General features: G+C 37.2%; 1 protein-coding gene across 2 annotated transcripts in view; it reads left to right on the plus strand.

The window, feature by feature from the left end:
• The window catches only part of KHDRBS2 (KH RNA binding domain containing, signal transduction associated 2), a 333,052-nt gene that overhangs the window by 295,901 nt on the left and 24,221 nt on the right, over window positions 1-12,930 (plus strand). For both annotated transcript variants that reach the window (XR_002437290.1, XM_021392691.1), the window contains exon 7: window positions 566-648. Coding sequence is in view for 1 of the 2 variants with exons in the window: in XM_021392691.1 (XP_021248366.1) it covers window positions 566-648 (83 nt within the window). In the remaining variant the exon portion in view is untranslated. The remainder of the gene's footprint in view (window positions 1-565; window positions 649-12,930) is intronic.

Here is a 12,930-nt window from a genome sequence, read left to right on the forward strand (position 1 = left end):
TAATGGGAAAATTTTCTACTTAACAAAAAGTAGCAGCTCCCAAAATTTGTATGGAAAAAAAAAAGTGTTTCCATATATCATTTCTTGACTACTCTGTCGTCCTGATATTGAATGGACATTGTCTCAAGCAAATCAAAAATCATTCCCTAGAATATCTCTTTTTTACTCTGTTATAATATTGTGCAGTCAGTATATTTTTCCTGCCATTTGTTCATTTCACCTATGGGTGTTTATGCAACCATTTATATAACAAATTGCTGGAAAATGATTGTTTTCATTATCATTCACCAGTAGGCTAAATAGATTCTGCTGAAGCACTGTGGCTTGGACAATACACTACAGTTTGTCAATGTATAAACTTCATTCTTAGATGAGTAATTGGTTTCTTTATGCTTGCACCATGTAAGTTGTTCTTCACAATTCACAATTCTTGTCAGGAAGCTGTGTGTTATACATAATACCTGGCAAATACAGCATGTATATGCTGATGCAGGTTACTCTTACAAGTTGATAATATTCTTTGATTTAACACTCTTCTAAGTTTGGTGTTTCATTTTTCCCTTAGGGATATGATGATGGATATGGGGGTGAATATGATGATCCAAGCTATGAGACATATGATAACAGTTATGCCACCCAAACACAAAGGTAAGCATTTGTACTTTTTCATTAATTTTTCAAATAAAGGCACGTCTTTTCTATTAGGTTTTTGTGTAAATATCCTGGTTTATTTTTCCACATTACATTCTTCTATATCTCACAGTACTTTATGTAACTATCAAATAATAATAAGACTGTTCAGAGTTAATGGTGGACTGGATGATCAATGGTTGGACTGAATGATCTTGTAGGTCTTTTCCAACCTAGCTAATTCTATGATTCTATGATTCTATGATTCTAATATACAGAATTGTTCAGATGAAGTAGAAATGAAAACAACTAGACTTTTTTTAAATGCTGCAATTTATTTTTTTTTTTAAGAGCAAGTGATCACACTATTTTCCTACCTGATGCCATTCTGTCTTTGTGGGTGCAATTTTATTTTTTTTTAGTAGTGCAAAGTTGTCAAGGGCATCTCATATTTAAGGCTTTTACAAGATTTTGGGCAAAGCAAGAAAGAAGGTTTTAAAAAAAATTATGTTGAGGTAAACTATGGAATAGAACTATGTGCCTGAAGTAATGCTAAAGCTATCTGCTTCCAGCCATTAACTTTCTCAGCAGCTTTCAGAACTGATAAAGGCAACTAAGTTTAGAAATTCTGTTTTATGTCCTTACCCTCTGCGATAATGGAAGAATCATGTTCACAACACTTATGATTTATATCACTAAAAAGAGGCAACAAATGTGATCACTTTTTATGTGCACATACACCACACACACAGTTGGCCTGTGTTTATCAAATATGAATAACATTCTTTCCACACTTAAGGTAAAGGATAAAATAGTGTTTCAACCAATTATTCAGAAAATGCAGTTATTGGTTGCTAAGAGTGTATGTTAGATTGTGGAAAGGCAAATTAAGTTCCAACAGGAAAATATGCATATCTTGAGTTCATTTGCATCTCACTGGATGAGAAAGTGATTGTTATACAGAGTTCTACATGCATTTTGTTTAGCCATGTTTTTCACTGAACATTTTGTTGATGAAAATACCCATAAGAATTAAGTTCCGCTCTAAAACTGCTGTAGTGAGTAGCATTTGAGATGACAGAAAAAAACTTTGTAAGTATTTTTACAACCAGTGAAGGATATTTAAAAGGACTTGTCACACCTGAGTGTGAACACCTTCAAGGATACTTTGACAACATACTTTTAAGTAATTATGCATTACTAGCTGCACCTGTCATGTCATTGAGTAGGTAGATATTCTTGTTGTCAGATGTACTCCAATTTTTTCAAAAGAATTCAGCCTATCTTCTGCTACGATAGTATATTGTCACAGGAAATATTGCTTCTAGTTTAAAAAGCAATGATTACTCTGAATTCTCTCTGAGGTTATATTGATTTTTTATCACTGGTATTAACCTGTAATTTCTTTGCAAGATGATGTTCCATGCAGAAAAATAACAAATACATCATGTTTATTAGCAGTTTATTACAAGATAGAACTTATTGTGATAATTTGAATCAAAAAAGAAAATTTACAGCGTCAAATAATTTGGTCAATTAAATAGCTATTATGTTAAATAGTCAGGTATGTTCACTACTAATGTGAGCTACAGCCAAGATACCTATTCTATTACGAATCTGCAACTAAAAAATTTCCTTTTGCAATATATGGCAGGATACACAGTCATATTTATCCATGCTGAGTGTCACTGAAGGCCATATGAAGGCTTTTGATTTCATTGAGTGCTCTTGGGAATAACACACTACTCAGATTTCAGAGATGTAAAGAGCAAATGGACCATTAGATACACAGTTTAGATTTCTGTACCTTATTGGTCATTCATCCATCCTCACAGAAATACCTCCCAGATGAGCTGAAATAGTGCAATATAACTGTATGCATGAATAGTATGACAAAAATATTTATTTTGCTTTATATACCAAAAAAGTTTTCTCCCAATCTCACATCATGTTTTTAATGTAACTCTGATTATAGGAGCAATACAAATCATGCAAACACCTAACGAAAAACGATAATTTATACCTCTTCATAGTATTTATTCATCTCATCCACTGTGTGATTTACAGGGGAAAAACATAAATCTTGTAGAAAATCTGTGCTCAGAGGAAAAAAATCATTACTGCCCTCTGCAGGGATTGACTGAAATTCTGAAACTTGAGACAAGGAATAATTGAAGTCAGTGGCTTAATGCAGAACTCCAGGATACCTGCTCCTGTTAAGGATAGTTTCCACTTGGTTTTTATGGCTCATTAAGGAATCAATATGGAAATTTTTAGAGTAGGCCCAAACTCAGCTCTGACTATCAGTCTCACCAAGCTCATTGACCAAACCTTACACTTCCTGACACTTCAAACTAAAGAATGTTTCACTGGGAAGAAATGAACACAGACTGAATTCAGAGTGCTTTAGAGCAGAGTGAGTTGTAACTTGTTCCCATGTGCTCTCAATGCACAGAATGAAAATACTGTTTGGATAGCCTGCTACCACCACGACCATAACCCATGCCTTGTATCTACTTCACATTTTCTTACCAGACGCTTTCTGCCCACACATAGACTTCTTCTGAGGCTCTCAGTCCTTCATTGCCCAAGAGGCATGATTTAGACTTTTTATAAACTAGGTTTTGCCAACAGCAGAGAAAATGAGCGTGCTGTCAGCATACAACACTGTGCTATTACACAGAATTATGTAGCAGGAGCACCAAAAACACCCCGCACCCAAACCGTCCATATGCAAGTGGGTATAAGCACTGTACTTTTGTACAGTTATCTGAAGATTTGTACTGAATGTCAGAGATAAACTTGCAGGCCCAGCAATAAATTTTGTATAGGTTCTTCTCTAATGAACTCTACCACTGCCACCCTTCTAGACAGAGTTCTGTCCTCCATAACAGTAGTCTGATGTTCAGAGTGACAACAGGGGTATGAGGTCATTGTGGAAGAGACCATGATAGAATCTTAGTATCAGACTGGAATGAAACCCACAGTAAGTCTGAATGGCTGAATGAGCTAAAACACACCTCAGGAGTGCTTTGAAATGGACACAAAATCAACTTGAAGAAAAAAGCAGGATCATCGCTATGGTGTCACCTGTCCCTTATTATGTCTGAGGAGAAAAGAATTATGGATTATAAGAAATACAGGTATTTCTATGGCATGCATTGCATGAAGAATGTCTTGCTCTAACTAACAGATACTATATTTCTAAAGCCACTTTTTTTCCTCCTCATCTTCCTGTCCCATAATGGCTACTCAAAGGATAAGGTGGAGCCTCAGGACAAAGATTTAAATCAACAACTGGCTGCCCTTCTCAAATGTGTCTATAATCATTATTTAAGATACCATAAAAGACTACAGTTTTACAGGGTTTTTTTTAACAAGGACATTTACTTTTAAAACTATATTTGCATTGATGTGAAGATGCATATTTAAAGGTAATTGGAACCTAAGTATTATCTGACACCAAAGAGAACAAGGAAACAACCATTTCAGTGGGCGGGGGAGGAGATCAGTTTTGATACACATTTCCCTAAGCAAAGTTTGACAGCAGTTAGAGTTGGAACATCTCTTTCCTTTCCATTCAGTTTGGGATGGCTTTCAGTGGTAAGACCTGCCTGTATATACCAAGCTCCTAAACTTCTAGTATAACTACTTTAGTTAAAAATATAAATCTTAGGCATGATAATCAGAAAAAAAAAATCTTTTTCTGGCTATGATGGCCATCCCTGTTTTGCCTGTTCACCTGTGTCAATAGGGAGGAGCAGATGACAGGTGAGGGAAAGAATTAGCCCACTGTTCTCAAGCAACAGCACCTCATCTTAGCAACTAGTTAATATTCAACTAAATTTTCCCCTTCCCCTTGCACTTGATACGTAAAAACTTGTTAGAAGTATATTCTGGCTGTCCAAGAGAGTTCTCGTATGTATTCTTACTGCACAGGTTTTAACTAGACTCAGATCTCATCAGTGGGGTGGCTAGACTTTGACCATCACCTGCCCAATATTCACTGCTAAGATAAATGATGTTCTTCTACAGGCTTTTAAAGATAGTCTGCTTGCCCTCTTTTTCATGCTTATTAGCAGCATTAGCACATGATATCCTCAGTGTTTTCTTACCTTCAAACTATGTTGGAACATATAATAGCAACAGTCCTTCTTTTCCATTCCCACAGAAAAAAAAATTTATTTAAAGATAGAAATATGATTTTTATAGAGCAAAAAGCAAACTCATAAAACAAAACTCCAAAATGGTAGATCCAAAATGGGAGAAGTATTAATTTCCGATTCAACTATAGCACAGAAGTTGTGAGACTTTTGATTTTCTAAACAGGAACTTACAAGTCTTTTGAGCAACACCACTGTCTATAATTCACAGGCTGAGAACAATAGATCACCAAGAGAAAAGGATTAAATGTTTTGTGAGAAGATCTACAAGATCCACCTCTTTGGTTAAAGTCTGTTAGGGGATCAGACTGTACTGCATGCAAAATGTGGCCAAACTACACTGCCAAGACCAGAATGACTTTGCAGAAGTGAATTAGTCGCTAATGAATCAGAGTCACCTTCTGCTACCATATCTCCACTGACTTTTGTGTCTCTATCAGCACCATCAGTTTTCTTTCAAGGGTACCATGTCTCACACCTAAAAGATATAGAGAGGAAGCCTGGAACTGACTGGCCAGTCAGAAGATAAACCAAAAAGGGTATATTTTATTTAACCCACTATATGTCCAACTATATGCAGTGTAAACAATTGTGCCTGTAAGGGAAAGAAAAAGGAATTAACAGTTGTCCTCTGAAGTTTAAAATTTGGATTTGATACATTTTCCCTTTTCCGCATAGTCTGTCTTGAACACTTACACATCAGCCAGTCCTTTTTCTTTTAGTGATCAAGTAGTTTGGATATTGGCCAAGGTTTCCTGGTCTGGTTGATTGGCTTGCTTTTCTGGCTTTTGTTCTATCTGGCTTTTGTTTAATATTACAGTTCAGGCGTAAAATGAGTTGCTGTGTGGGTGCTTTATAAAGAGGAGACTGTGTCTTCCATCCTAAGCTTTAAATAGACTTGAAAAAAAAATCAGAAAACCTGTAACATACTTACAAGTAGAATAAGGAATTCAGTGTTGAAAGACAAATGGAAACAGTGCAAACCATTGCAGACTTACAAACCAACCCCACAGTTACACAAGATTTTTCATGAACATCTTCATCTGTGTTATATGCTACAAGATGACATATATAAGGGACACTTCTCTTACCTGCCTGCACCCAGCCTCACTGATGATAGCACCCTAGTTTTAAGGCATTGAAGCAATTCTTGGCAAAATATTTATTGCTATTATAATAATATGGGCAACAATCCCCTAGATACGTGTTCCATGCTGGCATCAGATCACTTTGGGGCTGTGACTTGGTTTTAGTCTCTCAAATGCACATTGCAAACACAAATGCTAAGCAAAAAGAAAAAAAAAAAAACTGATGCAGAAATGCTGTTTCAGAATTTTATGATAATACAGACTCTTAAGTCTTAAAACGTCATTGATATGTCTGAAATCAGTTCTAATTTTTTTACTTGATCTGAAGACTTATACACATTGTTAGATAAATTCCAATACAAATTTATCTTAAAGGGTTGAAGAAGAAAAGTACATATCTTGGAATTTCAAATTGGCAGGCATTGCTTCACCTAACTGTATTTTAGCTAATTCAAAAAATATAGTTATCTGTGGTTGATCCCTATAACACTGCTGTCATGTGAACTTCTATTTCTCAATGCTAATAACAAAAATATAATGAAAAAAAATGTTTTAGGACATATATGCTGCCAAGTCTGTTTTGCTATGTCAGACAGTTGCAACCACCATACCAATATAGCAGTATCTCAGTGACTGTATATTCGTAGCAATACCTACCAATTCAACCTGTTGCAGGCTCTGCAATTCTGATTCTCATTCTTATAATGATATAGACTTACTGAAAATTTCAAGAGCACATTCAACCACTGAGGCTGAATATACCACAAGTTATTGACTTTGAAAAGAAACTTTATTTTCTTGGCTATTCTTGTTTCTATTATTAAATTTATGCAATCTACTCTACAGCTTATATTTATAGCTCCCTTTTCTGCAGTGTGGGTTGCTAGTAGGGATCTGATATTTATTGACCTGATAGGCAGATACATAACATGGACCACAGTTCAGCCCATGTCACTTATGTGGTTTAAGATACAGTCATTTCAGTCTGAGACATGCTGCAAAATGATTTAGGAAGTAAAGCAAAGAACATTTTATCCAGCTAAATCTCCAGGAATTATTTACATCAGCAGAGTGTATTTTCCTGAGCTCTAAATCATCCTGTTTACCCTTGCTTGACCACAAGATATCAAGACTTCATATGTATATCTAATTCCAAAGATGTCTTCTTCACAAGTACGGTGCTGCTGGCAAAATAACACTTTCAGAAAAGTATAATTCTAAAGCCAGCCATACATAATTATGCATGGCACACAAGTTATTTCATGGATCCTATCAATCTCCCAGCTAGTTTTTGATTCAGCAAAAAATATATTGTAGTAACAATTTAGGATAAACATTAGGGAGAAAAAGTAATAGCAAGACAGTTCTTGGCAATATCCATCAGTGTAGCTTTTAAAACCAAATTAGACAAATTTCAGTAAATTATATAAGTGAAGTTGTCTGCTTAGAGGCAGATGAAATGATCTGGATGACATCCTGAGGTCATTTCTAGATTTCAAGATAACAACACAGGTTAATCTAATTGGACTCAGGAAGATGTTTTGTTAACTGTAAAGAAGGTAACAAAATTTTCAAACTGCAGGTTGATTTGCTTGGCTTGTATCAATGATAGAAGTACTTTTATGAACAATTAAGGTAAATCTGATGTTTCAAACACTAAATACATAATGAATTTATTCAAAGGATACTGACTTCCCTGTGTGTATAGGCCTGATAGTGGCCTTTAAATATATAAAGAGGGCTACAAGAAGGAAGGGCACAGACGTTTTAGCAGGGTCTGTTTTGATAGGACAAGGGGAAATGGTTTCAAACTAAAAGGAGGAAGACTTAGACTGGATATAAGGAAAAGGTTTTTTACAATAAGTGTGGTGAGGCACTGGAAAAGGTTGTCCAGAGAGGTGGTGGAAACCCCATCCTTGGAGACATTCAAGGTCAGGCTGGACAGGGCTCTGAGCAACATGATCTTTCTGTTAGTGTCCCTGTTCATTGCAAGGGAGTTGAATTAGATGACCTTTAAAGGCTCCTTCCAACTCAAACAATTCTATGATTCTATAATTCCTTCAGAATATCTTTATAGTAAAGATATCAGATCTTAAATTTTCACAGGTAGCATTTTCATCAAGATACACAAATGTGCACAAACCAAAGACTATAATACATCTCTTAATACAGTCCAATGCAGCACTGGATGAACTTTCTGCATTAAACTGTCTGTTTCCTTACTTATGTTGAACATGTGCAAGTTTTTTTAGGGGAGAAAAATATTAGATACAAAAGTATCAAGAGAATTAAGAGTTATTAATTTTGTCACTTTGAAGGATGTGGCCTACTCCTGTGAGATATAAACTGTATAAGGTGTTACTTATAGCCAAACGTTGAAGCGGACTCCTTACCACAGTACCACAATAGTTAGTGCAAAATGCAACACAAAAGATGTTTTGAGAGTCTTCTCACTGACCTGTTGTCTCGCTCCAATTTATAGGAGGGAGAGGAGGTTCTTTTAATATATGTATACCTGATGGCGAGATTAAGCCACAACGGGTCAAATGTTAGCCCGACCAGTTTATTACAAATCCTAGTTGCTTAGGGAGAAGGGGAAGGGAAGGCAGGCAGTAGAAAAGGGGTAGGAAAAAGCAAGGAGTTCTTGTAGAAAGCAAGAGAGAGATAGTCACCACCATGGGTCCAGCATTGTTCGTAATGCCTCCATTGATCTCAGGAACTCGTCCAATCACCGCAGGGGATGGGAGAAAGCCAGGAAGCTTCACAGCAAGCAGGACCCAGGGCGTTCTTTCTACTGTCAAAGGTTTTATTTTTCGGGGGAGTTCTTCTCCCCCCGAGGTTTCATTTCTCTGGGGGTTCTTCTCCAAAGGTCTTAGTTTAGTGGGGACCTTTTATCCCCCGTTTTACAGTTTTTTTCTTCTTCTTCCTTTCTCTCTGTTAGTGTGACACATCTGGTCCAACAGATAAGCCAGCAGGGAGTAGTGCCTTCATTGCCATGCACAAGCATTATCACTTTTTGCAGTGGTCAGCTCCTTCAAGCTGCACCCCCAAAAAAGGCAGCTTGTCTTGCTTCTGCTTATCAATCATAAGCAGAAGCACCCTGACACAGTAACACCCACCACTCACCACCCTAGATAATTGGCAGTTGTCAGTTAGAGCCGTATCACCCAAAAGGCCTCAAGAAGCAAGCTTTGAGGCAAAAGAAAAAATAGTTCTCATCTTCCACACCTGTGTAGTCATGTAACAGTAAATAAATCTCCCAAGATTCTTCAAGAGTGAATCTCTTAAAACCTTCTGCTCTGGATGTGATGGACGGATAGCAGCAGCCTTCAGATTGATCATCTCTTTCCAATGTCACTATTGTGTCTGTACCTATCCCTTGTAGATGCAGTGTAGTTCAGTGTTCTGTGTCTATGGTTTCCAGTTATCTATGTTCCCTCCAACTGAATCCCCAGCTATAATGCTCTGGAGGGGGTTCCAAGCAAAAGATGGAAGATCTATATGTTCAGGATAAAAGTAAGATCTTTGGCTGTTTCATTGAATATCAAAGTAATTGAATATGAAGTAACTGTGGAAAAGTCTTAAGACAGAAACTTAGACCTGCTTGAGAAATTCACAGTGATATTTGCATATGCCATTTTCTAATGTTTTACTGAGGAGTTTTAGTTGTAAGCTTTGTGTTGTGGTATTTGTCAGAAAGAAAATACAGAGAGATGTCAATTATCTTCTTTGAAGATAGAATAAGTTTTAATAAATGCTTAAATCAGTGATCATATACACATATTCAATCATTCAGTTCCACTTTTTTTGAGAAACTACTTTGTAAAAAGTTCCTGCAGACTAGTACTGGAGAAAAATATGCACAGCTAATAGAAACATTTTTGCCCTTATTTAAAAAGTGATGGTTAGGCAGGATTGTGAATAATTTATTTAGCATCACATGCATAAATATTGATTGGATATTTAATCATTTCTCCCTGACTATCAAAGTATTCCTATATAGCGTAGAGACACATAAATATAATTTGAATGGCAATAAGGTAGAGTGGTTACGTTGGTTCTTTGTAAAATGTGATTTTCCTTATTATTCTTCACTACTTGTGTTCTCTTACTTGTTAACTGGAATGGAATGTATTTATACTTTGTCATATTTCATTTTTGCTTTGTGATTATATCCACCTGTTCATAAATAAAGATTTCCCTGTATTTTATTTCCAACTTGTTGAAATAAATCAAGCCAGGAAGCCTAGAATATGACATTTTATGTATCTTCATGGCAATCCACTTACGGCATTTATCATCAGAAACTGTTTTCAAATGCCACTTCTCATTTACTTGATTCAATGAGCAAAATGGAAATTTAGTTGCTCTAAAGTAAAGTTTTTCCTCTAAAACTGGGTAAGATTCCTAAAATTCTGTATCATTCCCTTTGCAAGTACTGTGTCTGTAGACATTTTATGTTACATTTGGAAGTACTCAGCAGTAACTGGAAAAAAGGCAACATCACACCCATTTTTAAGAAGGGTAAAAAGGATGACCCTGGGAACTACCCACCTGTTAGTCTCACCTCTGTGCTGGAGAAGATCATGGAACAGATCCTCCTGGAAGCTATACTAAGACGCGTGGGAGGCATGTTTGATCATCTTCATCTCTTTCTATGACTCGATGACCCACCTAGTCCCTAGATGAGGGAAAGTCTGTGGATGTAATCTACCTGGACATTAGTAAAGCTTTTGACTGTGTCTCCCACGGTATTCTCCTGGAGAAACTGGCAGCCCGTGGCTTCACTAGGTGTACTCTGTGCTGGGTAAAAAACTGTCTGGAGGGCTGGGCCCAGAGAGTGGTAGTGAATGGAGTTAAATCTAGCTGGTGCCTCATCACTAGTGGTGTTCTTCGGGGATCGGTATTGGCGTTGGCCCTCTTTAATATCTTTACTGATGACCTGGGTGAGGGGATTGAGTGAAGCCTCAGTAAGTTTGCAGATGACACCAAGTTGGAAGGAAGTGTCCACCCCTGAGGGTGGGAAGGCCCTACAGAGGGATCTGGATAGGCTGAATTAATGGACTGAGGCCTATTGTATGAGTTTTAACAAGACCAGGTGACTTCACTTTTGTCACAACAACCCCATGCATCACTATAGGCTTGGAGCAGTGTGTCCAGAAAGCTGCACAGAGGAAAAGGATCTGGGGGTGTTACTTGACAGCCAGCTGGACATGAGGCAGCAGTGTGCCCAGATGACCAAGAAGGCCAATGGCATCCTGGCTTGAATCAGACGTAGTGCCGTTAGCAGGACCAGGGAGGTGACCATCCCTCTGTACTCGGCACTGGTGAGGCCACACCTTGAGTGCTGTGTTTTGGTCCCCTCACTACAAGAAAGACCTGGAGGCCCTGAAGCATGTCCAAAGAATGGCAGCGAAGTTCTGAAGGGTCTGGAGCACAAGTCTCATGAGGAGCAGCTGACAGAACTGGGATTGTTTAGTCTGGAAAAGGGGAGTCTCAGGGGAGACCTTATTGCTCTCTACAACTCCCTGAAAGGAGGTTATAGTAAGGTGGAAGTCAGCCTCTTCTCCAAGGTAATAGTGATAGGATGAGAGGTAATGACTTAAAGTTGTGCCGAGGGAGGTTCAGGTTGGATGTTTGGTTACATTTCTTCTTAGAAAGGGTAGTATAGGAAGAGGCTACCCAAGAAAGTGGTGGAGTGACCATCTCTCAAAAATGTTCAAGAGCCATGTAGGTGTATCACTGAGGGACATGGTGGTGATGGATTGGTAGTGGGACTAGATGATCTTAGTGGTCTTTCTAACCTTAATGATTCTATGATTCTATGATTCTATTTCGATAGAAATCCCCATGTCTGTGTGGTTGTAGCAAATAAATGGTGGATTAGTTTCTGTTTCAAACTTCACAAAAAGTTCAGAACCCAGAGTCATCTTGCATTCTGGAAGGCTCCCTGCCCTTATCCTTTTAACTCTTCTGGCTTAATTCTTTATTTTTTAATGCAGAGCTGCAGTAATATGAACTCAAGTAGGAAAATACTGGAAGCAGATGAGAGCTAGGTCAACTTCAAGCAAATGGTGAAAAACAGAATAATAAGCCTGGGAGTATTGTAATAAATGCATTCTTCTCTGTTGAAAATACAAATACTATTAAAATCTAGCTTTCAGAAAATGGGAGATTTTATACACTAAATTGTTCACCAAATTATTCCTTTAGTTCCAAATATCTACTTTGTAAAGTACCGTATGATTTAAGGCTCAATCCTATAAGTTCCTTTATTCTAAACATTTATTATCTTTCCTATATATGTAATGCTCAATTATACAGAGATGTTCCAGTAAGTCCCAGATTCCTAGAAATATTGCTTATTTATCCACACTTTTCCACTACAAAATGTTATGAAATACTATTTTATAAAAATTCTAAATATTGCACTTCATGTGAGTGAAACTCTCGCCTGTCTTCCAAGAAGAAGCTTGCTGCTTTGTGTAAACAGCTCTTCTTTCTTGGGCAACTGTGTATTAAGTCCTGCTGACTGCCTCTCTTGTGTATGAGGGAGAAGAATAGCAAATTATGGTTGGACTAGGTGATCTTGTAGGTCTTTTCCAACCTAGCTCATTCTATGATTCTATGAAATACAATCTTACATGAAAAAAAAAACACAATCATTTTAGATAGGATCCTGTTAGCATAGGAGGTAAGAATCTAATTGTATCAGTTATCAGAATTTAAAATTGTAAACACTTCAGTATGCTCAACAAAAATGATGTAGAGACAAAAGGGGGTAATAGACAAAAAGAGACCAAGACCCCAAAGCATCCATCTGAGGAAGTGAAAGAGATTCTTAGTCCCATCTTCAATACTTCAATAACTGGTACATACAGAAGGTTACTGAAGTCTATGTCTTGGCGTATCAAGTGCTCCATGTTTCAGAGTTCCAGTGTTAAAGTACAGTGCAATGCTTTGAAAATTTAGGAATAAAATCTGAGAAGTTGTTATGAGTTGATCTTTTTTGCTTTATAAAATCTATTGCATCCTGTTTTCAGGTGGGT

The sequence above is a fragment of the Numida meleagris genome, chromosome 3, assembly GCF_002078875.1.
Source record: "Numida meleagris isolate 19003 breed g44 Domestic line chromosome 3, NumMel1.0, whole genome shotgun sequence".
NCBI classification, from domain to species: Eukaryota; Metazoa; Chordata; class Aves; order Galliformes; family Numididae; genus Numida; species Numida meleagris.